This window comes from Heterocephalus glaber, unplaced genomic scaffold (assembly GCF_053883595.1).
Source record: "Heterocephalus glaber isolate CG9 unplaced genomic scaffold, H.glaber_assembly_v1.0 deba00001444, whole genome shotgun sequence".
NCBI classification, from domain to species: Eukaryota; Metazoa; Chordata; class Mammalia; order Rodentia; family Bathyergidae; genus Heterocephalus; species Heterocephalus glaber.
The window spans coordinates 10,806,395-10,832,031 of record NW_028258297.1 but is presented as its reverse complement, the minus strand read 5'-3'; the positions used below and the strand labels follow the sequence as shown (position 1 = coordinate 10,832,031).

The window sequence follows — 25,637 nt, the reverse complement described above, 5'->3', positions numbered from 1 at the left end:
TCTGGGCCTCTCTTGGCTAGCATATAGTTAACCCTTCCCTGAGAAACAGACAGGCCTTCCAATTTCTGGGTGACAGAAATTCACACCTGGCCTGGTGGTCCGGGGATGAGCCAAGCTCATGGTGAAAAGATGCTGCCCACCCTGACCTGCAGGCCCAGCATTGTCCTCCAGACTGAGTCCCTGGTGGCCAAATCTGGCTGTGGCCCCTTTCCGGGTCCTCAGTCTCCCTCAGCATGACAGGGAGCTCAGGGAAAGAGGCCTGGTGGGGGCATCAGGACAGAAGAGCAGGGCCATTACTTCTAGTCCATCCTTCCAGCTCTGCGTAAGCCTTGCCTGCCCTCGCCACTCCAGGAAGGGACAGGGACAGCAGGGGAGAGCAGCCCAAACAGGAGAACCAGAGTGCTCTGGGGCCTGCAGCCACCTTGATGCCTCCTCCTGGTCTTTCCCAGCCAGCCCTGGCCTTCCTGTGAGGGAGCAACAAAGAACAACAGGCCAGAGGTCAGTGGCTTCTCTGCAGGTTCTGTCCCCATCCTTCCACTGGCCCTTTCCCGGAGTGACCCCGGGCCACCTCTGTCCTCCCACAGGAGAAATACAACCACTTTTCCCTTTGCCCGATTCCGGTGTGCCATAGCCAAGCACAGGGGCCGATCCTGTCTTTATTTAAAATTTGATTGTTTTGTTCATCATGATTGTTCTTGCATTTTGATATTTTACCATATTGTGTTAAAATATCATTTGCTTTGGTGACTGAGATTTTTGGTGCCACCTTTAACCTGGACACCTGAGGGATATCTAAAACATCCTGCCCTAGTCCTGCTGCCTACAGGGAGTTACTCCTTCCTTCCTTCCTTCCTTCCTTCCTTCCTTCCTTCCTTCCTTCCAGATACTGCAGTCACTAATGGCCCCTGTGCCAGGCTGGACACTTTGAGAAAAATGCAAGCTAGACGCAAGACAGTCCTGCACACCACTGGGGGAAGGGGTGCAGTGCCAGAGGATAGAGGACTCCAGGAAATCCCAATGCCACCAGCCCCATGCACATCAAGCTCTCGTGTCCCCAACGCTGGCCTGAGATCGACCCAAGCAGCACCTCCCTGGGTGCCTTCAACAGTCTTCCCAGGTGCATAGATTCTTGTATGAAAGTAACAGATGGGGTCCGGAGGCTTGGAGGAGCCATGTGCCGGTGACTGGCACAAGGTCACACTCTAAGAAGCAGTGGACTTGAAGTCCCACCCAGGGCTGTCTGGCCCTAGGCTTGTACCTGCTCTGGCTGGGGCTGCCTCCCTCTGCCTCCCCAGGGTGCAGTCAGGGTGGGCTGCATGCTGGAGGCACGCTGAGCACTGAGACCTGGAGGATGTGCATGCGTTTACGGGGAGACTCACCAAGGAAAACTTGCATCTGGTGCTGTCAGCAAGCGATGTTATGTCCACAATTCTGAGAAGCTGAGCAATGCTTGTGAAAGGGCATGTGTGTAGAAACAGGCTTCACTTCCTCTTTCCGAGTCTGCTGCCTCACGACAGTGCCATAAATAAATAGGAAGCTTGGAGACGCACAGCTGACTGGAGGAGGCTCCCGAAGGAGCTGGCTGTGGAGGTAGGGCTCAGCTTGCGGGGCAAGGCAGGAGTGAGGGGCCTGGGGGGCGGGGGGGAAGCACAGGGCGCAGCCGGGGCAGCTTGCTGTGGAGACCTGGAGGGCGGGACTGGGCCTTTTGGGGAGATGGAACCCAGAGTCCTCGGGTGGCTAGTGGGTGAGGAGGTGGCTGGGGCACTGTGCAAGGGCTCTGAGCATCTGGGCCTCACCAGAGGGATGGTCGTGCTGGTGGGGGATGCCTGGCAGCTCCCCTGAGGGTCACACTGTCCCCCTGTGCTTTGCCGCTGAGGTGCTGTTGGTGGCAGTGAGCACGCCCCCTCCCTGCCCTGGGTCTGTCTTCTGGTCAGTCAGGAATGGGAATGGGGAGAGTCCCTGCCTCTGTGGCTTAGAAGGAGGGAGGAGGGGGGGCTGGCAGGGTGCAGAGGCTGTGGAGTGGAGGATGAGATCTGGAACCTGGCGGTGCCAGAGTCTGAAGCTATGGGCTGGGACTTAGGAAGTTCACTTTGAACTGCCGAAGAGACTCAGTCCCTTGCTCAGAGACGCGTGCCGCCATCCAGCAATCAATCTGTGTGCATGTGTGTAATCACCATTCTCACACTCAGCAGAACCAGCCTTGCTTATTTGTGTTTGGGCCCAGATGCACGTGTTCCGTCCCCAAGTGTGGGTACCCGGGGGGTGGGCACCGGCTGTCTGCCGTGGGCTCTGTCCCCTGCCTGTGTTTGCCATGACTGAGGGACAGGTGTCTCGGTCCACCTGGGACTGAGCTTATAGGATTTCCCCCAACAGGCGCCTGTGCCAGTTGTGTGGTCTTTAGCCTTCAAAGGCCCTGCTGTTACATATTTTTGCATAATTGGGTTTTCTTTTTTTTTTCTCTATTCATCTCTCCTGCTTTGTAATTTTTATAGTTTGAGTGACTTTTCAATTAACTCCTGGTCACTGTTTTCACTCATCAGTTCTATATCTATTGGTGGTAGCCTTGCACATGATTGTCTCTAATGTTAAACAAGTAAATACATGGATACTTTCTCCATTAAAAGTTAGGATAATACAGAATTATGAAGCATAAAAGGCAATGTCCCAGTCACCTGTGCCCATTCCCTTTGATACAGGTGTCTTTCCAGAAGATTATTCTAAGCATGTTACAACTTTAAAGCTTTTCTTTATAGTTGGAATTGTGATGAAACGGATTATAACACACACAATGTTCTACGGCTTATTTTTTCACTTAACATTACATTTTGGGAAGCATTCCACAATAATGCAAATAGATTGGACTTAATTAACCTAAGAACTACACGCCACTTACTAGTACGGGTAATCACTAATCACCCAATCTGATGGTGAGCAGCTATGAGTTTGCTTCCACCTGCACACACCATGAAAGTATTTCTGTAGCCCAGACTCTGGGCAAAGGGTACACATTTAAATTTTAATAAGTATTTTCAAATCATTCTCAAAGTAGCTGAATTTAGATGCACACAAAAGGGCATAAGAAGCTAATTTATTTTTAGAGAAAGTATCAATGGCTTCATTTTGTTCCGTGTAATGGATAAAAATTATGCCACTATGTCTGAATTTTTCCCCTTTCCCCTGATTACGGTTGAGCGGTTCATCTTCCTGATGCTTTTTGTTGTATGGATTCTATTTATGATGAACATGGGGAAGTCTTCTTCTTTTTCTTCTTCATCTTTTGCATCTTAACTTTCAGAGTGACTCATTTATTATGTGTATTAATTTATTTACATAGGTTAAAAACATAGCATCCCAGATTATTGCTTAACTTTTTTCTTTGTTGTGTTTAAGCTATCTTGTATCATATAAAATATTTTGTTTATAAGTCAAAGCTTTCATTATTTTTTATTAAAATAGTTCCTAGTTTTGTTGTCTTGTCCAGCTCCTAAGAGTAAAGAAATATTTTAAATATTTTATCACTTTAATTTTGACTTTAGGTCTTTCATTCATTTGGATTTCAAGGGGTGGGTAATATGTAAAGTCATAATATAACTTTTTAAAGAAATCATCTAGTTGTCTAAAAATCATTAATTACAAGCATACAGTCCCTTTGCTTCTTGGTGATTTGAAATGCCACCACACCTTCCTAAAATCTGCTATTTTCTTGGTTATTTTTCATACTGTTTTCTGTTCTATCTGTAGACGGTTATATTGCTTGGGATTTTGCCAGATAATACAGCAAGTCTCTCATCTTTAATTTGTTGTAATTTAAAATCAGCTTGTCTAGCCGATGAAAAATTTCTTTGGAGCCAGGTGTTATGGTGCTCATCTGTGATCCCATCACCCTGGGTGGCTGAGGCAGGGAGATCTCAAGTTCCATCCCAGCTGGGGCAAGTTAGGAAGACCTTGTCTCACAAAGGGATGGGGTTGGAGGTGTTGCTCAGGATAAAGACCTAGATACAATCCCCAGAACCACACACACACACATGCACGCACACACACGCACACACACATACAACCTGTTTGGAGTCTTCATTGCTATTTCATAGGATGATCTGGGTGTGGGGAACAGATAGTGGTGGGAGCTTTGCCAGGAGGCTGCTCACAGTCCTCTAGGACTCTGACCTTGCCGTAGCATTTCAGGCAGATATTTAGCAATGCCATATTTTCTCCAGCTTTGTGTTTGCCAAGGTTGTCTGCTTTTTTAACCCAGAATGATGGGTGCATTTTCCCCTATGTCAGAGCATCTGCTAAGATAAACTTACCCTTCTATCCCTCGTGTTCCTTTGGTCTGTTTGTCTCTTTCTGTTTTTCCCAGGAAGACTGCTTCCTCCTCTCCTGTCGTGTGGAAGATGTTCCCTGCCTGGCCACGGGGCTTTTTCCTTTAAAAATCTTTTTCCTACTGTCCTCTGACATTGTATTTTCCTGGAGTGAATTTATGTTTTGCTTTTTTTCTTTCTTTCAGTTTTTATTCCTTCCATGAAGCCTCTTCACAAGGTGGGCGGTTGTGACGGGAACATTTGTTTGGTGTGAGAGGCCCTTGGTTTTCCTCTTCAGGTTGCGCCCTCTTTTTCTCTCTACTCCCACCTCTTTTCGCTCCCCCCCCCCAACCCAGTACTGGGAATTGAATTCAGGTCCTGTGCCAGGCAAGCACTCTACCCCCGAGCTCCATCCCTCTCCTATTTTATTGCTTGATTTTGAGATGCAGTCTCACTGGGTTACCCAGGCTGGGCACCAAGTTATAATCTTCCTGCCTCAACCCCCCAAGTAGCTGGGATTACAGGTATGTGCTGGGAAACTATTTTTTTGTGATTCTGGGTTATTCATGTTTGCCCGGGTACTTTCAAGACCTCACTGATTAAACAGAGTTCAGGGTTACTCAAGAGAAGTCTCGCCAATCTGGCCTTTGTCCTATTGAAAGTGACCTGTTGTTTGTTTCCTTTGGGAAAGCTTCCTGGGTTACCCTTTTGTTCTCAGAAGACTGAAAGGTCGCACCAACATGTAACTGGGGATGGCACTATTGTAAAGGAATAGCCTAATCTCACTCCCTTACTACAAACACCATTGTAGTAGCCTCCTCCTTCAATAAAGTCTTCCTTTTTGTCTTTATGGAAAAAAAATGAACCTTGATTTTCACTTAGTGAATTGTAGTCTTTTTAAAACCCCGTGAAATTTTCTTCTATTTTCAATTGTTTCTACGAATAACAATAATTTTATTTCTGCTCATATAAGAAAAGTGCAGAGGTAGTAATCTCAGACTACTGTGGTTGCTCCAAAGCGATGAGAAGAATCTAGTTTCCTCTCCTTCTTTTGCATAAAGCTTCCATCTTCAAGGCAACTTTATAGTCCAAAATGGCTGCTGTGGTGCCAGCCATCATTGATAAATTGCAGGCTGGAGGAAGGAGGAAAAGTAGAAGGGCAAAAATAGATCCTTCTTGTCTGAGTCAACTCCTTCTAAGCAACCTTTCTTGGATGTCACACACTGCTTCCACTCATATCTTCTTGGACAACATTTAGTCACAGGATCATGCTCAGCAACCAGAGAGAGCAAGAAATATAACCTTTTACTCTGTGTAGCAATAAGCCCAGCTAAAACTTGGGGTTCTGTTGTCAAGGAGGAAGGGGAGCACAGGGAGCTGATGCTATTGCCATATGTGCCCTTTATTTTCTCTGTCCTCTGCTTCTAGGGGTTGGAATTCTTAGATCTTTTCCAGGCTTGAATGTTTCTTTAAAACTTCCCATCCCCTTGCCCATTCGCTCTGACTTTAATGTCCACTTTTGTAAGATGGCCACTTGTGGTGCTCCCTCTGTGTTTTGGCCCATTATTCAGTTGATTCTTTTAAAAATTTATGGGTCTCATACCTTTAAACTGTTCCTTTAGGGCCAGGGATTTAGTTCAGTGGTGTCACCGCCTGCCTCACAAGCACAAGGTCCAGAGTTTGATACCCAGTACCAAACAAAACAAAACAAACAAAACAAAACAAAACACCTCTGTTCCTTTCTTCTTTGCACAACAAAGTTGAGGCTGCAGAGCTCTGAGCCTGCCATGGGCAGCCCCACCTGTCCTGAACTGGCAGTGTAATGCAGGACCTGTTACTGAACACCCCTGTGCAGTTTGCTCCTATAAAGCAAAGACGCAAACAGTAGCCCACCCCCAATGTGTTCATGTCTGTAAGTGTTTTGAACAGTGTCTGGTTTATGGTAAGTGATTAAAAAAAAAATGTCAGCCGCTAGCCAGGTGTGGTGGCACACACCAATAATCCCAGGATTCGGGAGGCTGAGGCAGGAGGATGCAGTCAAGTTCAAGGCCAACCTGAGCTATATAATGAGTTCAAGGCCGGCGTGAACTCCATAGCGAGACTGTGTCTCAAAAAGAAAAAAGGTCAGCCACTAACACGAGTTCTCTGCATGAATGTAAGGGCTCTGCTTGCATTCTTTGATGAGATTAGTTTGTTTTCATCTTTCCCTGTGGAAGATAATAACCTGTTCTCTGGAACTTTGGTTTCTCTGTTGTGTGTCCACAAAACTATATGTTGCAACCTAATTCCCAAAGGGAGAGGAGTTGGAGGCAGGGCCTCTGGGAAGGGCAGGGTCCTAGGGCAGACTCTTGGGAGCGGAATTAACATCTCCCAAGGAGGCCCAAAGGCGCTGCTCCTTCCTTCCCACTGAATTACAGCAGAGCCCGCAGCCAGGTGGGGTCACCACACCCCCGTCAGCCCGCACCTGGACCTTGGACCTGCCTCCTCCAGAACCGTGAGGGGTGAATCTCTGTCATCCATGAATGCTTCTATGGTTTGAAGATGAATGTGGTTTCACTTTTTAATTTCATTTTAATTCACTTCATGTTTGAGGAATGGTATGAGGTGGGAGTTTTGTTATTCAATTAGCATTTTAATTGAATGTGCCACTGTTTCATATTGTTTACTAATTCCTCCTTTATCATACAGAGAATTCTTGGGTAACAGAGAATTGTTTCCTGCCAGTGTGTCCACAGATGATAGATAGATAGATAGGTAGATAATTAGAAAGATAAATAGATTTGATAGAAAGATACACAGACAGACACATAGACAGACACCTAGATGAGTAGACACATAGACAGAGAGAAAGATACACAGGTAAATACATGGAGTCACTAGATACATGGACAGCTGCACTCCCCGGGTACTTCCCAGGCCAGGACGTAATGACAAAGAGGAAATCCCCACCCTTCGGGGGAAAGGGGAACTGACAGAGAGTGACAGACAGAATGTCAGGGAAGAAATGATGGCAAGCGGAGACAGCCAGGGGCAGCACCAGGTCCCAGTGTGTGTGTGTGTGTGTGTGTGTGTGTGTGTGTGTGTGTGTGCACCCTCTAGACAGAGAGGAGACTAATGCCAGCGAGCTATCCACCCCACTCCCCACCCCGTGACTCCCCAAAGCATGGGTTTGTCACCCACGAGGAGCCTGGCTGCCATCAAAGCCTAGCCTCCCTCACAGGGGCTGTCATCTCAAGGCACTGCTTGCTGGTACCCACAAACCTTCACGCCTGTCTCCTGCAGCACCTTCCTTAGGAGACAATCTCCAGGGCGTGGGGCTGACCACACAGGCTAGGTCTTGGGCAGCTCCCACTAAGTCACCCTTCTACAGGACCAGAGGAGGCAGAGTCTTGTAGTCACAAGAGCCAGTGACATGAGTCTGGCACAGCCGCCAGCCCGGCAGCCACAGGAGACTTCAGGGCAATGAGGACACCCACCTGTCCATAGCCAGCAGCCAACCTGCAGGTCCAGAGCTGACCAGGAGATGGCGCTGCTCCCAGGACCGCTCCTCATGGCCCTGCTGGCTCTGGGCTGGGGGACCCGTGTGGAAGGGTCAGAAGGTGAGTCTGAGGCTCTGTCCCCTTCCTCATCCCCCGTCTCACTCCCGGCCATGTCAGGGACACCCCCGCTGTACCCCCGGAAGCTCTGGGACACCCGCAGCTCTCCCTCCTCCCTATCTCGCTGCCCTCTTTCCTCTCCACCTGGCGCCCCGGGCCCTCCTCCAGGGTCCACACACGCTGGTCACTCTCCCCTGGCCCCTGAGAGTCCCGCTGAGGGAGGGCCACGCCTCTGCCTGCCCCTCTCACTGTGGCACTCGAGGCCCCACCTCCAGGCCCGTCCAGCCTCTTCTCTGCCCCCCACGCCCCTCCCCTCTGTGCCTGAGAGGCTCTGATTCCCTCTGGCGGCCTTGGCCTGGGGCTCCCTCTGCGGCAGCCCAGCCGCCTCTGGCGCTAGGAGGCCCTCTGGGGTGCTCCTGGGGCTCCCGAGGCAGAAGGGACCCCTCCCGGTGCCCCCAGACAGCGGCTTCTGTCAGGACTTTGAGAATGACAGTCCCCCTTCCAAGCCCAGGCCAGGCAGGCAGGGGACAGAGGGCGGCCCGAGGGTGGGGCTGGGTGGTGCCTCCTTCTGGGGGACGGGGGGTGCAGGGGTGGGGCTGTGCCTGGCACTGGTCCCCTCCTGAGGTACCCTGCCCCACGCCAGCACACGGGGCCCAGTAATGTGCTGAGGATCAGCTAGAAGTTGTGCTTCTGTGGGGAGAAGGGTCCTGGCCAGGGCCCCCCCACATAGCCCAGGGCCTCTGCAGGCACCTAGGTTCCCTCCCCAGGGCTGGACACCCTGGAGACGCTTGGGGACAGTGGCGAGGGGCTGAAGGGAGAGCCACCCTCCTGTGTGTCCCTGCAGGTACTGTTCCGCTGCAGACCCTGCACTGCTACAACGACTACACCAGCCGCATCGTGTGCAGCTGGGCAGACACCGAGGCTGCTGGGCAGCTCATCAATGTGACCCTCCATCGCAGGTTAAAAGGGTGAGTGAGGGGGACAGGGGACTGAAGGTGCCCTTCTGTGTCTGGGGTGATGGCATGGGGTTGCAGAGGACACATGGCCGGTGCCAGGGTCCTGGGACACTAATGGTCCTGCTGTTATAGATGGCGACGGTCTTTTTACTGCCACCATTTCCCAAAGTTTCCCCAAGTGACTCAGTTCATCCACCCTAAGAGGCAGCAGGAGGGACACGATCCCCAGGTCACAGGGAGGACACATAAGTGGCCAGGGAGCTGAGGCCTTCATCAGCCACAGGGTGGGGAGGGGCAGAGCAGGGACAGTGTCCAAGGATGTGAGGTGGTGGTCGTCTCCTAGCAAGCCGGGACTCCACCTGCAGCGTAGGCTCGCTGCCTTCTGGTCCATGGCCCCCTGTGCCTAAGCCACTCAGGAGGGCGATGACGCTCTTGGGGGAATTGAGAGTGTAATCTTCCATCAGTGAAGTGACCGCACAGCTGAACTCCAGGGAACGAAGGAGACCCTGTGGAGGTTCCCCTTGGGGACCCAGCTGCACTGTACACTATCTTCTTGCTGCAGCTCTGTCCTTCCTCTTCTGGGTCATCACCACTTCCTCCCAAGGGCTATCTGCAGCCACCGTACCTGATGCCTTTTTAGTCTGTCCTCCCTGAACACACTCTCCACACTGCTCCTGCCTGTGAGCAGTGCCCCTGGAGTTAGGTGGAGTGGTCAGGGGTCAGCCCTCTTCCTCCCTGAGCATGGCCAGCACCTGACCAGGAAGAGTCCAGTGTCCTCCCTGGAGCTCCCCTTCCCCTGACTTCTGGCCTCCACACTCACCAGTTCCCTTGTGCCCCTGCCCCCACACACCCTCTTTTCTCTCTTGCTTCCTTTCTTTCTCTCCACGGGGTGGGGGACAGTCCCCGACTTTGGTCCTTGGACCTCATCTTTTATATCTGTACCCAGTCTTTGAAGATCCCACCTCAGGCTACCGGCAGCAACTTCAGATACAAATTCCTAGCCAAGACCTCCACTAACCACTAACCAGTGCACTTGCCTCTCTGTGTTTCACTTAGATTCTAGGTATCTCTGACTCTAAATGCCCTAAAGCTAATTTTGCTCCCACCCTGAGATGCTCATGCCTCAGTCTTCCCTAGCTCACTCCACTGGGAAGAGATGGGCACTCGGGCTAAACAAATAGGAGCCAGTTGTTTGGTTTTTAAATCTCCTTTCCTTTCCCACTGCAGCATCTGATCCACCAGCAAATGCTGTCAAATTTGTCTTCAAACAGAATGTGGCTCTGACCAGTGCTGACCCCACCTCCCTGCTCCAAACCTCTTCTTGTCACTTGGATGATCCAGAAGCCACCTAGCTGGACTCCTTGCTTCCACATCCCCAGCCATCCTCTTCACCATCTTTCATCAAAACATGTCCTTCCTCTTTTCTCATAAGTCTCTAAGTGTTTCCCACCAACTCAGTGAAATCCAAATTCCTTGTTTTACTGGACCCAAGTCTGTTTTGCTCCCCATTTGAAAGCCAATACTCGATGACAAGTGGGAGGAAGGAAAAATATTCACTTGCAAAATCAGCAAAGCAAAGAAGATGGGAGATTTCCAAGAAAGACGATTTTGCTTGGGGGTCACAGGGTATCTTTTTAGGCCCAGATCAGAGGGCAGAGGAACACCAGGCTTGTTATCAGTTCTACAGAAGTTTGCTTCCCTGGTCACATGCTCCTGTTATGGGGAGGTAGTAACCATCTATAAATCTAGAGGAAAGAAACCATGTAGTAAGTTTTATGACTCATGTCTTTTTAGTTTCTTTTCTCAGAAATAGGTACCCTTACCGTCTAAAATACAGAACCTGGAAGGAGAGCAGAAAATAACTTTTTGCCAGAGTTTTAATCTATTAAGTAGCTTCAGTTACAGGTATCATCTACAGGAAAGCTACTGGGAAGCTAATAATAGATTGTTCAGTTGTGTGACCTTCTTCAGTTAGAGAAATGTAAAGTCTACTAAAAGTCAATGAGGTGAGAGCCTTCCTTTAGGTTTTCTTTTGGTTATACTTAGATTTCTTCTAAGCACTGTATGATCAGACTAATTAACTAGTTTTCTAGACCTCCTGCCCTGACAAGCTCCCCACCCTTCGTGCTGGTTAAATGGTGCCACTTCCAACTGTGCCTGCCCCAGGGACTTTGCACTTGCTGGGCCATTTCTGGAAATCCTCTTTCACCAGCATTTTCATGCTCTCTCCCTATGTCCTTGGACACGCCACTTGTTGTCTTCTCAAACTGCCTTCCCCTCTTTCAGACTGCATTCCCAGTCTAACACCTAGCTTCATCATCCTCCTACCTTGCTTTGCTTGACTACATGATTTTTTCTCATACTACAGGGGTGGTCAAACTATATGGTGACTATTTAAAATGTAGAAAAATTATTACAGTAGAAGACACATTGTCATAAATGCCCCTCAAAATACTCCCCCTCATGCCATGTATGGATGTCTCCAGTGGGTTAGCTTGTGCCTCTTTGACCAGGATGCAGCCTCTGTGGTGGTCATCTGCGAGTGTGTGGTTCACTGCCAACCCTTGACACTGGGCAAAGCCTGGCACATGGTGCCACTCACTAAATATGATGCACGAGTGATTCTTATTGATTCTGAGCCAACCAACCCAAGTCCTCTCCCCACAGGGACCATCCCCAGCCAGTGTCCTGTGACCTCACTAAGGATATGCCCTGGTCACACTGCCCATCTCCTCCCTGTGTGCCTAGAAGATGTGTCATTCCCTACCAAGGTTTCGTCCTGGCCGACAATGATTACTACTCATTCCAACCAGACCGGCTTCTGCACATCCAGCGCACCGTGACACTGGCCCAGCACGGTGAGGGGGTGGCATACCTGCCAGGGCCCTGTCCTTGTCTAGACAGCGGACACCAGGGACAGCCAGGCGAGAGCAGGAAGGAAGTGGCTTTGCCGCTGAGATGTGAAGGCTGTGGAGGAGCGCAGGCGGGAGGCACTTTCCTGGTGGGGTAACTGCATGTGCCAAGGCCAGGAGGTTCAGGAGGGGCGGGATGCTAGGAAGACCCCATCACCGTGTCAGGGAGCATCAAATTCCTATGCTGGACAATGGAAGGAAGAAGTGGGGACACGGGCAGGACCTGGAGCTGGTGTGCAGAGGGCACCATCCAGGTGACAGAGAGTCCCCGAAGCAGTATGAACCAACTGGGTATTGGTGTGAGGAGGCTGGAAGCAGGCAGTGCACAGATGATAAAGGGGGCAGTGGTGGCAGGAAGGATGGGGCCCAGAATGTGAGCTAAGGCACACAGCACAGAGGGAAATGATAAGATCCCAGCTGGCTGTGGCCGGGGTGGGAACAAGGGAAGATGTAGTCCCTGTTGGGATGGACAAGAGACCCATTCTTGTGCTCGCTGGCTCACCCAGCATCTGCATATGCCAGCAGGGCAGGGAAAAAAGTCAGCAGTCTGGCCACAGGGAACTCAGCACCTGAACATGGGAAGGCTGCACGTGGAGATGAGGACAGTGTAGAACAAAGAGAGGAGCATGGCACTCTGCCTCCTGGAGTGTATGTTGAATAGGGAAGTCAGTTTGAGCCTAAAGTAAATTAGGTCTGCATTGAGGGGACCAGGAAGTGCCAGGGACGGTGCAGAGGAGCAACTGATCTACTTGATACTCCCACAGTTGAGATCATGGACATTTCACTTCCTCTATTGCTTTCTCCATCTGTGACATGAGCCAGGGGAATAAAATGGCTGAAGCTGGATGGTTAGGGCAAAATTGGCCCCAGTCTGCCCAGCTGGTGACGGCCTTCTGGAGCTCTCTGCTGGGACAGATGCCCACCCCATGTCAATCTTGGGCTTGGGGTCTGTGATCGATTCCTGATGTCTGTCCTGGCTGGGAGGGCAGGGGTGGACGCGTGCTATGCACCTGCCACTGGGGCTAATGGCTGCTGTGGGGCTGTAGCTGGGGCCTGCTTTAATCCTCCAAGTCCCATGACCACCATAGAACATTCACATCCTACTGTGTGAATGTTTTGGATGGGAAAGTCACGTCTGGCAATCAGACAGAGAAACTTCAGGAGCCCAGAGCCATGGCTCTCCGAAATGGGGCTTCTTCATGAGACCAGGTGGTTCCAGCAAGGTAGGCTTGAGCGGTGGATGGAAGTGATTCCTGAGAGTACGGGAACTGCACGTATGTGTCATTCATTCATTCATTCATTCATCCTCTCACCCCATCCCAATTCACCAGGCAGCTGCATGTCAGGCTTGGAGACAGGAAAGGCAGTAGAGAGCCTCCAGCCTAGAGGCAACATGGAAACGGCAAACCTCCTGGGTCTGGGGGACCACAGTGGGGGATTTATAAGGAGCAATGGTGAGGGAAGAGAAGAGACAAGGAACAGGGACCCAGGAAGGTCCCTAGAGGAAGAAACACTTACACTGGGCAGTGACAGTGGTGAGGGACCCTAGGCAGGTAGGAGAGGGGACAGCAGGAGAGGGAGGCACGTGACTGCAGCGCCCTCTCCTGGGTGGGAGGTCACCCTGGGTACTGGGCAGGGGAGGCTTACTGAGGGTTGAGTTCCAGCCCCTCCACTGGAGCTGGCAGTGTGCAGTGCTGTCACATTTCAGCACACAGTGCTGCAGATGAGGGCCTGAGGCTGCAGAGGGAGGGTCGTGTTCATGGCCCTAGCTGACGGCCAGCCCTGGGCCTAGGACCCAAGTGTGCCCCCCCTGAGGCCGGGCAGGCCGCTCTGGCCCATGGCCCAGCCTCAGGAGCCCTTTGCTTCCTGTTCCTGCAGTGCAGCCGCCCCCACCCCGAGATGTCCAGATCTATGCCACTGGGGACCAATTCCTGCTGACCTGGAGTGTGGCCCTCGGGGGTCCCAAGATGTCCTGGCTGTCACAGGGGGACCTGGAGTTTGAGGTGGTCTACAAGAGGCTTCACGAGTCCTGGGAGGTAGGACCCAGAGTCAGCTGTGCCCCAGCCCCAAGGGACACGTGGCCAGGCACCTCCTACAGTGTCCCCTCTGTCCACAGAATGCCAGCACCCTGCACTCCAGCTCCTCCCAGGTCACCCTGGGGCCCGAGATCCTCCTGCCCAGCAGCACCTATGTGGCCCGAGTGCGGACCCGGCTGGCCCCACACTCGGGCTTCTCAGGGCGGCCCAGCCAGTGGAGCCGTGAGGTTCACTGGGACTCACAGCCAGGTACGGGGTCCGGGTGGGACCTGTCCCTCTGGGCAGGGTGGGCTCCTTAGCGTCCTGGGCAGTAGCAGTCTGGGCCTTCCAAGCCTAGGCTGCTGTGTGTCCTCCTCAGAGAGTCTGTGGCCAGCCCCGTCCCCGTGGGAACTCTGCCCAGTCAGGCTCTGTCCTATACACTCCAGGTCCAGTTCCTGTGAATGTCTGCTGATGACAACTGCAGTCACAGCAGCTGTGTCATTGGCCACCATGTGTTACCGAGGGCTTTGCTCTTCAAGACTGTGTCCACGCCTTGGGACAGGTTGCTTGGAACTGTGGGCGCATAGATGGCAGGGCCACGAAGAGACCAACGCCTGGTCTCATTATCATAAGGCCCATGACCTCCCTGTGGTGGTCACGGGGTGTCCCCAGAGCTATGGCATGAGGCAGGGGAGTGACCGAGGGCTGTCTGCACTGCAGGGGACAAGGCCCAGCCCCAGAACCTGCAGTGTGTCTTTGATGGGGCCCACGTGCTCAGCTGCTCCTGGGAGGTGAGGTCCCAGGTGACCAGCTCGGTCTCCTTCGGCCTCTTCTACAGGCCCAGCCCGGATGCAGGGTGAGTGTCCCTTCTCCGTCCCTCCCCTGCTCTCAGCCTCCCCTCCCCAGGCTTCTCCTGTCCCCAGGGCCCTGGCAGAAGCCCCAGCCCAGCTGAGGTCTCATTGCTGCTCGGTCCCTCCCTGCACCCTGACCTCAGCTGTGTGTGCCCCTCAGGGAGGAGGAGTGTCCCCAAGTGCAGAAGGAGGAGCTTGACGGCCTCTACACCCGCCAGTCCTGCCAGATCCGTGTCTCCAGCCTGAGGCCCCATGGCCAGTACACGGTGGCCGTGCGCCCACGGAATGAAGAGACATTCATCAAGAGCTCAGAGCACAGTGAGTCTGCCCTGCTTCCCTGTGGGTTCTCGGGACGGCGCTGGGTCCTCGGCTACCCAAGGAATCCCAGGCTTCCTCCTGCCCCAGTCTTCCTGTTTGTCACCTTCAAGTCAGACCGGTGACTGAAAGTGAGCAAATTCTTCTGATGTTTTGTGTATGTTCTCAAGGTGTAGTGGTTTAGCAGTAAGGAGGAAGGAGTAAAGAGGGGAAGATTTATCACACAGAGACCAGGTCATTAAACCCGGTCCCCTCAAGCCTTCTGTTAAGCCTGTCCTCTTTCTGTAGCTGCTCCACAGTGCCCCCTCAGCCCACACCCTCTGGATCTTCCCACCAAACAGCTTTCCTTCTCTGATTGCATTTTTCACTTAACTGATTTCCAAAGTCATCCTCTGACTAATATCCTCGTTTTTCTAAATATTGATGTCACATTTACTATTCCGCTGGGGGCCAGGTGTTAGCACATTGACTGTGGATACTTGCAGGTCAGTGTCACTCATTCCCATCAGGTAGCAAAGATCCCAATCCAAGGCAACCACCTCTGTACGGTGGCTCTTAATGGCCACCCTCCTGAACCCATGCTTTAGTGCTTGTCAAAGGCAGCTGCCAATTCATGTGGGTTGTAATCCACCACTTACATTCTTGGTGTCCGTCCTGGGAAAGGGGTTCCTGGAGTTCAAATGCTCAGAAGGGCCTAGAATGAGGCCTGGCACATGGGACACCTCACATTGTTTTATAAAAGCCCAGTGAAGCCATCAAGATTATGAGCCCTCTTCTGATGGATAGACTGAAGCTCAGAGTGTTGAGAGACTGGACAGTGGGAAGTGATTCAAGGCTGGAATGCAGAACTTCTAAATTCACTCCTACTTCCTGATTTCTCTGTCCTTATGGACTGAAAATACCAAGGGGGAGGAGCTGGTACAAAGGGACTTAACCTGTTTGTCTGGTCATCACCAGAATGGGGAGTGGGTCACCCAATGTGGTTACAGGCTCATTGCTAGGACCTGGTGGCTTGTCGGGTACTGAGAGCCTGTGAGTCGGTCCAGGATCCAGGCATGTCCTATGGCTAGGGGTGGGATATCCCAGCTGATGATTTCAGGGACTGTGAAGTAATTGGGAGGAGTCCTGGCCCAGGACTGCACAGCTGCACTGTGAGTGTTGTCTTTGCCAGAACATGGTCGATATTCCACAATGAACCAACTCATGCTGGCTGTACTTAGACTCTAGACACCAGGAGGAACCCAAACTTTCAGCCTCCATGCAACACAGGCATCTCTGATGTCTCCCAGGAAAGGGGCTGATTGGGTTTCTATAGATGGTAAAGGGGAAAGAGGAGACTCAAAGACCCCAAGGTGCCAGGACTTGAAGAAGCTGGACATGACCAGCATAGGTGACAGAATGTTCCCCTGGAGGGTGGAGATCATGACCATCCCTAAAAGGCTCCCTCCCTGCAGTCCAGATGGAGGCCCCGACCCTCAACGTGACCAAGGCTGGAGGCAGCTACAGCCTGCGCTGGGAGGCGAAGAGAATGTACTATTCCCACATCGAGAACATCTTCCAGGTCCAGTACCGGAAAGACAAGGAGGAGTGGGAGGTGAGGGCTTGGCCAGGGTGCAAGGAGACAGGAAAGGGAGGAAGCACCCAGGAGAGAACCCCGGCCCCACGAGGGAGACACGGGACATGGGGAGCCCCTCTGTGTGCCCAGTGTCCCATCTATTGGGAAAGAGGAGACTCTGAGATGTGATGTGACCAGGCCACGAGGCCACAGCCCAGTCTGAATTGCCAGGGACAGACACCCTCAGGGCAGGCTGGGCTGACACCACTGAGATGAAGTTCCTCAGAACTCACCAAGCTATGAGGACGTTTCCTCTGGGGAAGCTTGTTTGCCACAAAAAAGTACAGTCTGTGCAGACCCCAGGTTCCTCAGAGCCCACAGAGAACCCACAGGGTGGCCCAGAGGGGACACTGAGGCCCAAAGGGTGGTCAGTGCTGAGTGAGGAGGAGGCCCAGCACCTGAGCCCCCGTCCCACTGCCCAAGCCCAGTCAACCTGCTCCCCACTCCTGGATCAGCAGGAACCGGAAGGCTGAGGACTCTCCACGTGAGGGCGCTCGAAGGAGTCTGTGTTCTCTGGTCCCCGGTGTCCCCATCTGTGCTGTCAGAGGTGGACCCAGCCCCACAGGGCACCTGGGAGACGGGGCCGGGAGGCCACTGAGCCCTGCACCAGGCCAGGCCTCAGCTTCTGCCCCTGCTCCCACAGGACAGCAAGACTGAGACCCTGAAGAACGCGCACAGCATGCCGCTGCCCCCCCTGCAGCCCGCCACCACCTACTGGGCCAGGGTGAGGGTCAGGCCCAGCCCCAGAGACAGCTACGACGGGATCTGGAGCGAGTGGAGCAAGGAGCAGGGCTGGACCACTGAGCGGGGTAGGTCTCCTGGCTCCTCTGCTCGTCCTGGTCAGGAGGAGAGGACACGGCCCCTTCCCTTGCGCCTCTCACTAGTCCCTAGGACAGTGCTGGTGAACCTAAGGCACCAGTGCGACAGCGGGCACGCACAGCCCTCTGTGGGCACACGGGCCAAGTCACCACATTGGACGACAGTTGTTTTCTCTAAACTAAACCCTCAGCATTCAGGCTTAGCTGCAGTGCGGAAGTAACACCTGGTGTGAGCGCAGAACGCAGATGAGGACGTGCAGGTGTCCCCATTCCTCCTCCTTCAAACTGGAGAGGAGGCCCCTGCTACTAGGGCCCTAGGTCTTGTTACCTTCAAGGCAGCCGCTGCCCAGAGACTGGTCCTACGTGGCCAAGGCATCAGGCGCCCAGCGGGCCTGGGAGGGGACGGTGCACCTGAGGGCGAAGTCACGCGCACCCCCGTGACTAGTGGACTGCGAGTGCCCCTCGCCTGCCTCTCCCCATAGTGGGCACCTGCACACATGGGCAGTGCGAGGTCCGGGTGCTTCAGAGCGAGGATGGAGGTGGCCCTGGGGAAAGCACAGGGTCCCAGGCAGCAGGGGCATAGGGGGCCCTGGGAGACACCACGGCCAGGCAGAGGCAGGGCTGGACCTGGGCCAGGGGAGGGGAGAGGCCTCCTGGGCCAGGCTGCAGCCTCAGGGCAGCCAGGAAGGAACCAGGGCTCCTGAGGGCCTCTGCTCACTGGCCCCCACCCAGTCCTCCTCCCCCGCCCCAGCACTCCTGTACCCTGCAGCCCAGCACCCAAGCTGCCTCCTCAGGAAGTCCTGACTGTCCTGTGTCCCCCTGGAGCTCTGTGGGGTCTGCCCTGTCCCCCTCTCCTGTGCACCACAGCTCCCCACCCGGCCCCTCCATGCAGAGCACATGCCCACGGAAGTCCTGGGGGCCCCGACCTCAGGCCTCTGCCCCCTCTTTCCCTCCATCCTAACCACTCTCCTCCTGCTCCCACCAGTGCTGCCTCCCTGGGTGCTGACACTCATCCTGGTCTTTGTCACCCTGGCCCTGCTCCTGGCCCTGCGCTTCTGTGGGCTCTGTGGGTACAGGTGAGGCACTCAGGGCCCCCAGGACTCCAGGGGTGGCACGGCCTGGCTCCAAACCTCCCTGCTCTGCCCCATGCCCTGGGCCTCAGTTTCCCCTCTGCACATGGCATGGGAGCAGCTGGCCCTGAGGGGTCTGATGACTGTCCCCTCCCTGGTGTGTTCCAGGCTGAACAGGAAGTGGAAGGAGAAAATCCCCAACCCCAGCAAGAGCCACCTCTTCCAGGTAGGAGCCACTTGTGGAGCTGGGTGGGGGCTCTGCCCCTGCTCCTGTGTGCCCCCTACCACCTACTCCCTGAACTGCCGTGTGACATGGTCAGGGTGTGAGCATGCTGCGCAGCAGGAAGTAGGAGGAACACAAGCCCCATCCCTGCAGGGGCTCTGCCTGGGGCCAGGCAGGGACCTGAGAGCTGGTGCCCTGCAGCCAGGGTGAGCTCACCCAGCCAGGAGGGCCCACTGCCCTCAGGCGCTGGAGTGGTGGGAGGCAGAGCAGCTCCCAGAGCAGGACTGAGCTGAGGCTGAAGGACCTGGGTGGAGGCAGGCAGGACAGTGGCTACAGCAAGGACATCTGGAGGATGGAGACAGGACCTTCCTGAGGGCACTGAGGTGTGACAGTCAGCATGCCAGGGCACTGCAGAGGCACAGTGACCCGGGTGGATGGCAGTGCATTAACAGGAGCCCTGTGGTCCTGGCAGGGGAGCTCTGGCTTTGCTAGGGTGGTGACTGGTGTGGGGGTGGTGGGGTGAGTGTAGAAGACACCCAGGTTGTCCCGGGGACAGGCATCCTGTCCTGGGAGGCCTGGGACCCGGGCAGCTGCAGCCCCTCCCTGGCCTCGGCTCCCTGCTGGCAGAAGGCTGTGGCTGGTCTGGACCATGTGGAGATCAGTGTTGTGTCTGGAGCTACTGACTCCTCCCTCCCTGAGTCCCCACCCTCAGGCCATGTGTCCTTCTCCTCCAGAATGGAAGTGCAAGGCTCTGGCTCCCAGACAGCATGGTGGCCTTCGCGGGCAGGAGCGCCCCTCGCCAGGGGCCCAGGGCTGGCCTCTTCCCTGAGCTGGAGGGGTGAGTGTGGGACCTGAGGTCTCCTATCCCTGGGGAGCAGGTGGGGCTGCCCAGTACCTGCATGCAGGGGTGGTGGGAGGGCCTGTGGCTCCCTGGGAAGAGGTCCTAGGAGGTTGTTTTACATGAAAGCAGGTGGCACCAGGGCTGGACATAAGGAAGAACCTCCTGACTCCCAGGTCAGGGAGGGACGGGCCAGGGACCTGGCCTGAGGCAAGGCTCTGCCCAGCTTCCTCCTAAGGAAGTCCCAGGGTAACCAAGTCCCCTGGGACCCGACTCTTGGTAGTTCTGGTCCTCTGGCGTCCTCACTGGAGCTCTATATAGGTGACCCTACCTCCTCTGCTGCCCTCGAAGTCTCCCCACTGCAGAGGCCACAGGGAGGTGCCAGAAATGTAAACACAAGGGCCTCAGCTGTCTGTCAGGGGGAGTTGGTGGCAGAGTGGGTACAATGACAAGAGGAGTGGGCACGGCCATGTCAAGGCCTGACCTGTCCTGAAGACACTGCAACAGCAGAGAGAGGGGACCAGCTACAGTGGATGATCTTGAATTGAGCATTATAGACACACCTTGGAGAGGCTCTCACTGCGCCCTGGCTGCCCTGGTGCTCTGGGTGAGGCCGGGGTGGGCTCAGGCCTTCCTGGGCCTCTCCCGGCTCTGTGCATGTGCTGGGTCCTCTGCCAGGCGGCCGCTGCATGTCTGCATCTCTGCCTCTGTGCTCCCCACAGGCTGTGCGCTGTAGATCACAGGGACAGTGAGGTGTCACCTCTCACCACAGAGGACCCTAAAGTTGTCTGTGACCCTCCATCCGGGTCTCGTTCCACTCTGGCTGCCTCAGACCTGACCCCAGAACAGGTCCCCAGCCCTCAGCCAGGCCCGCCAGCCACCCAAGGCCGACCTGAGGACCAGCTCGCCACCTTCGACTTCAATGGCCCCTACCTTGGGTCGCCACACAGCTGCTCCCTGCCTGACCTCGCCGGCCAGCGTGCACCACCACAGGGCCCCAAGCCAGCCCTGCCAGGCTCCCTGGAGTACCTGTGTCTGCCCCCCGGGGGACAGGTGCAGCTGGTGCCTCTGACCCAGGTCACAGGGCAGGGACAGGCTGCCCATGAGGAAGTAGGGGGAGGCCCTGCCCCTCCTGCATCTGAGCCCAGGGGCCAGGCACAGGACCCAGAGGACAGCCCAGCTATTCTGCCCACAAGCTCTGAGGGCCCTGAGCACCTGGTCCTGGCCTCTGGTTATGTCACCACTGCAGACCTGGCACTAACCTTGTCCACAGGGGCCTCATCTGTCTCCCTGGCCCCCGCTCTGGGCCTCCAGGACCCCTGCCTCTGTCCAGGCCTGCCCCCCGCAGGGCCCCCCATAACCCCACTCCCTGAGAAACCAGGATTTGAGGGCTATGTGGAGCTTCCTCCAACCATGGGGGCACCCCCCATGTCCCTTCTGGGCAGTCCTGCATCCAGCAACCCTGTCCTGAGCCCAGGGGAGCCCCGGGCAGATGTGCCCCTGCCGTCCCCAACTCCTGAGGGGCTCCTGGTCCTGCAGCAGGTAGGGGACTACAGCTTCTTCCCTGGCCTAGGACCTGGCCCCTTCTCACCCCGAAGCAAACCCTCTTCCCCAGGACCCTGTCCGGAGAGAGCAGACATTGAGCGGGGTTCCACAGTCCAGAAACCTCCAGACCAGCCTGTACCCCAGGTGCCTGCCATTCAGTTCTTTTAAGTCCTGGAAGCAGCAGGACTACCTGTCAGTCCCCCCACTGGGAAGTCAGCGGGCCCCGAGAGGTGTGCTGAGGCCTTGCAGACCACTCTGTACCCTGCATTCTCCCTGTGACCTCCCCAGAGCCATGGGGCATCCATGATGACAATGACAGGACCTGGAGAACCCTCCACCCCTCAGAGTCCCCTGGACCTTCAGGGGCCGCCTTTCTCCTGCTGCTTCTTTCACAAACACACACACACACACACACACACACTTTTCTTTCAGGTTAACTTATTTCTAGATTCTGAGTTATTAGAGCTTTCTATGCATAGCCATCCACCTCCCTTTCCTTTTGTTTTTTATGGGGTTCCCTTGTCTTCGTTCTGTCTTCCCTCTTCACTGCTGATTCATTACTGGAGTGAGGTTGGGTCCCAGGCAAGCCTATCCTGAGCATAAGCCCTGCCCCGTGTGTTGCAGGCTCTGGTGGGCAGCCTGTGCCCTGCAAGCTCCCAGGCACAACATGTGCTTCTGGGGCGGCTGCAGGAGGGCCGGGTGACACCTTGAGGTGAGACCTGGAGACCATCCATGACCTCCTCAACTGTCACTCCAGGAAATGGGCGTGGGGTGGTAACGTGCAGGGCCCGAGTGTGCAGAGCTGTCTGAATTCCTGGAAAGCTCTGTTAGTCCTCACAGAGGTGATTCGGGGGTCTGGGGGGGTCAGGGGTCAGAGAGAAGTCACTGATCTTGGTGATGCCATGTGGTGCCTGCAGTTTGGATGACGCTAGCAAGAGGGGTGCATCAGGAAGGGTCAACTGCATCAACTGTGCAAAAGCTGGGAAGACGGCTCCATGGTGTGTATCAGAGGATGCACACTTTAAAGTGTTTAGTCCAGATGGCCCCACTGCTCCCCCGCAGAAGACGTGGGGCTCTGGCTCCCACTGGCCACAGATCTGGGCCTGCCCAGGGGATTATGGTTCTTTGAAATCTTTGCCTTTTTGTTAATGCAAAAATAATGGCATTAAATTGTTTTCATTTGCACTATCTGAGCATTATCCAATGAGCACATATTTTCACATGTACCTTGCACACTGGTATTTTTTTACATGGCTAAGCCCACCATGGTCTTTGTTTGCTTAGGAGCTATCTTTTTCTGATCAAGTTTTTAAAAGTATTTTAAATGTGACCATTCATAAATGGTGTGAATTTGTTCCTCCAGTTCACTGTTTGTCTTATAACTTTGTATAGGTGGCATTTGGAGCCCTCAATGTTTTCATACCTGCTTTGTCATGAGATGGGTCACTGGGCTACTTCTCTAATTTGGGGGCCAAATTTATAAAGGCCTTCTCCAGAGCAAAGTTGAATTTGTCCTAATTTATATTTTTTCCAGTTCCTTTTCTACTTCAAGATATTCATGTAAAATTTTAATTAATTTGGAACATTGTAGATCTGTCTCTATGTTTTCCCCAAAGACACATCAGGTGACTTAAAGCAGGTGTCGAATGGTCTCTGTGCTTGAAATGCCACTTCTGTGATACACAAAGTTCCTGTCTAGATTTGTTTTGTTTCTAGACTTCCTTTCTAAACTATCCCGATCACCCAGCTTTATAATAGATTCCTTCCCTCACCCTGTACCAGGAATCAAACTCAGGACCTTGCTCTTGCTAGGCAGGCACTGTGCCATTGAGCTACATCACTGGCCCCTATAATAGATTATAATAAGTGGCAGGGCAAGAAGTCTGGTTACCTTTTATTCACCAGCCCTTGTTCAATACAGCAGTGTTTGTGGTCCAAGAAAATCATAAACAACCTAAATGTTTGTCAATGGTGAAATTCTACAGTAGAAACTTCTGTGAAAAATCAATGAGACAGACACCCGCAGGCATCAGGAAGAAGTTCAAAATATGAATTCCAAAACATCTGGGCATCATTCAGAGGGGAAAATTGCAATAAAATATTCGTAATGTAAAAGGAAACCAGGCTTGAACTTCTGTGCCTGAGGGAGAGGAGCTAGGGAGGGTGCTCTGTGGAAGGCCAGCGGCCCTCCCGGGAGGCTAGATTCTGTAAGACAGGAGGAAGTCTGGTCTCTGTGGCACTGCGGCACTCACAGGGCCTCTATGAGTTGAAAGTGGCCTTTGGGACAGGCCACGGCAGAGGGAGGAAGCTGTGGACAGCAGAATAAGAAGCAGGGGAACTTCCTGGAAAATCCAGGAGGAAGTGGGGGGAGGAAAAGACTAAGCAAGAGGACAATAAAGATCACACTTATTGCACTTAAAAAAATTATTCACTGTTGTCTGAAATTCACATTCAACTGGCCATCCTGTATTTGACCTCTAGTCAATGGAATGGAGAAGTAGGTAAGAGAATGGATCGCCCATAAAAATAGCTGAGGACGATTGAAAGCTATTTCTATACACGCTGCTCAAGTGATTTCTGGAATCAACTTATTTTATCTTCACAGCGCTGTGAGGCAGATATTGTCGATACTCAGAGGACTGAGATCTTTTGATCACTGTATTTACCATACCCATTTTTGTCATTGAGGAAACCGAGGCACAGAGAGCTTATACAACTTGCCCCAGGTCAACCAGCCCATTGGGAGCAGTGGCAGGATTCAAACCCTGGTCCTGGGCTGAGAGGCTGCCTTTGAAAGCAAGATCTTTCTCCTGAAGATCCACACGTGGATGTGAAATAACCTGTGTGGGTTGGCAAGACAGAAAAATCCGGAACTGAGTTGATTCCACAGCCAGGGGAGATGGAGCCAGTGGTGACTATGGAAATGTCGTGTTTCTCCAGGAGCAGAACAAGAGGCTGTGTGTTGTCACACGCTGAGATCCCAAGAGACCTTTCCTGCACCCCAGAACATGCATACGGCAGGTGAGTGCTGAGGAATTGTCTCAGCTTCAGGTCTCCAGGCAGCTGTGAAGGACTTTTGGAGACTGAAAGGAAGGGACAAAATACACCTAAGCAGAGAAGCCGTCAGGCCATCCAGGCCTCACAAGGCACCTGCTAGCCACAGTGGACTTGGGAACAAGAATTGCCTATTGGAAGAGCCCCATGTGGGACAGACAAGGCCAGCTGCTGGGCCCCTCAGGGCACCCATCTTTGACCACACTGCTCTGAGAAGAACGAATTAGAGAAGGAAGGAGAAAATGCTGAAGGCCATCAGCAGCTGGCCACCGGGGGTCTCCAACCCTCTCACAGATTAATTCATTACCCAGAATCACTGCCGTGAGCAGATCATGCACCCCCAGAGCAAACCCCTCTGTCTCCAGACTTCTCTCTCCCAGGCCCAGAGGGTGCTGTCACAGTGGTGCCCAATCAATAAAGGCAAGTTGGGCAAGTTGAGGGTCCTGAGCACAAGTGGCTTCTGCCAGGTACCCCAAGTCACCCCACAAGTCCCAACTCAGTGTGGGCTCCTCATGGGAAGCTCTTGCTGTCCTACACCCAAGTGGAGCACATCTCAGCATCTGTATCCCCCATCCCAACTTTGCCCCTTTGCCTGTGTCACCCATTGTATTTCTGGCTCATATCTTTGTGTCTCAACTCAGGCTTCAGTGTCCAGCCCAGACCTCAAACATCTGCCTGGTGTGTGTGTTACCCTGGGCAACTGGATTTGTGGTGCTGGCAATTGAACCCAGGGCCTTGCACATGCTAGGCAAGTGCTCTGCCACTGAGCTACACCCCAGCCCCTAATGTGTATGTTAAAAGTATTTCTTGCTGGCAGATTCTGCATATTTGTGATTCCTTCTCTTCCATCCCCATTGAGATGCCTATTCTGCCAAGGGCTGATGATGGCAATGAAGTCTGGCTAATTGCTAGATATTAAGAGCAAATGCACAGGCACACCCCTTAAACTTTCATTTCCATATGAAATGAAAATTCATGACTATGCCAAGGAGGGCCAGACAGGAGGGTCAGAGAGGTGGGCTGTTTTCTATTCATGCATGATTCCGGCCTTGAGGGAGAACACCATAGCACTGTAGGGGCCTGGAAAGAAGGGTGTCCACCTGGGAAGGGCTGTGTGGCACCCACACTTCCTAGAGACATTGCTAGATTTAGCAAACAAAAATACAAGCCGTGGAGTTAGATTTGAATTTCTGACCAGCAGCAAATAGTGTTAAGTTGTTTACATTTGCATTATTTACAATTGCAAAAATTCAGAGACCTTTGGGGACCTTTCTGAAACAAATTACATCCTCTGGTGTCTTGTTGGTGCTTGAGATGCTTTTTCAAGTTATATGGAAAAACATGTTTAAGTGCTTTTCAGTTTTGTTTTGGTTGAGTTCTACTTATTTGAATATTATTGTAGTTTTTTTCCCCTTGCATTGTTCTTCTTTGAATGGTGTTAATTTTTTGTATGTGTGTGTGTTTGATAAAAAAGTTATTTTTTTAAAAAATTCAGAGACCATCGATCTAAATGTCCATCAGGGAGGAATGG

The 25,637-nt window shown here is 53.3% G+C and overlaps 1 protein-coding gene across 1 annotated transcript; it reads left to right on the top strand.

Moving 5' to 3' along the window:
- The first annotated feature begins 1,422 nt into the window (after positions 1 to 1,422).
- On the top strand, positions 1,423 to 22,488 carry LOC101698831 (cytokine receptor common subunit beta). The gene is given in 16 exon segments (XM_004921083.4): positions 1,423 to 1,590; positions 7,669 to 7,897; positions 8,739 to 8,862; positions 11,518 to 11,708; positions 13,641 to 13,798; positions 13,879 to 14,047; positions 14,498 to 14,633; positions 14,789 to 14,946; positions 16,398 to 16,537; positions 17,202 to 17,367; positions 18,362 to 18,452; positions 18,615 to 18,672; positions 19,404 to 19,507; positions 20,230 to 21,214; positions 21,216 to 21,257; positions 21,259 to 22,488. Coding segments are annotated over 15 exon segments (2,631 nt in total). The 5' UTR covers positions 1,423 to 1,590; positions 7,669 to 7,821; the 3' UTR covers positions 21,292 to 22,488.
- Positions 22,489 to 25,637: the final 3,149 nt, after the last annotated feature.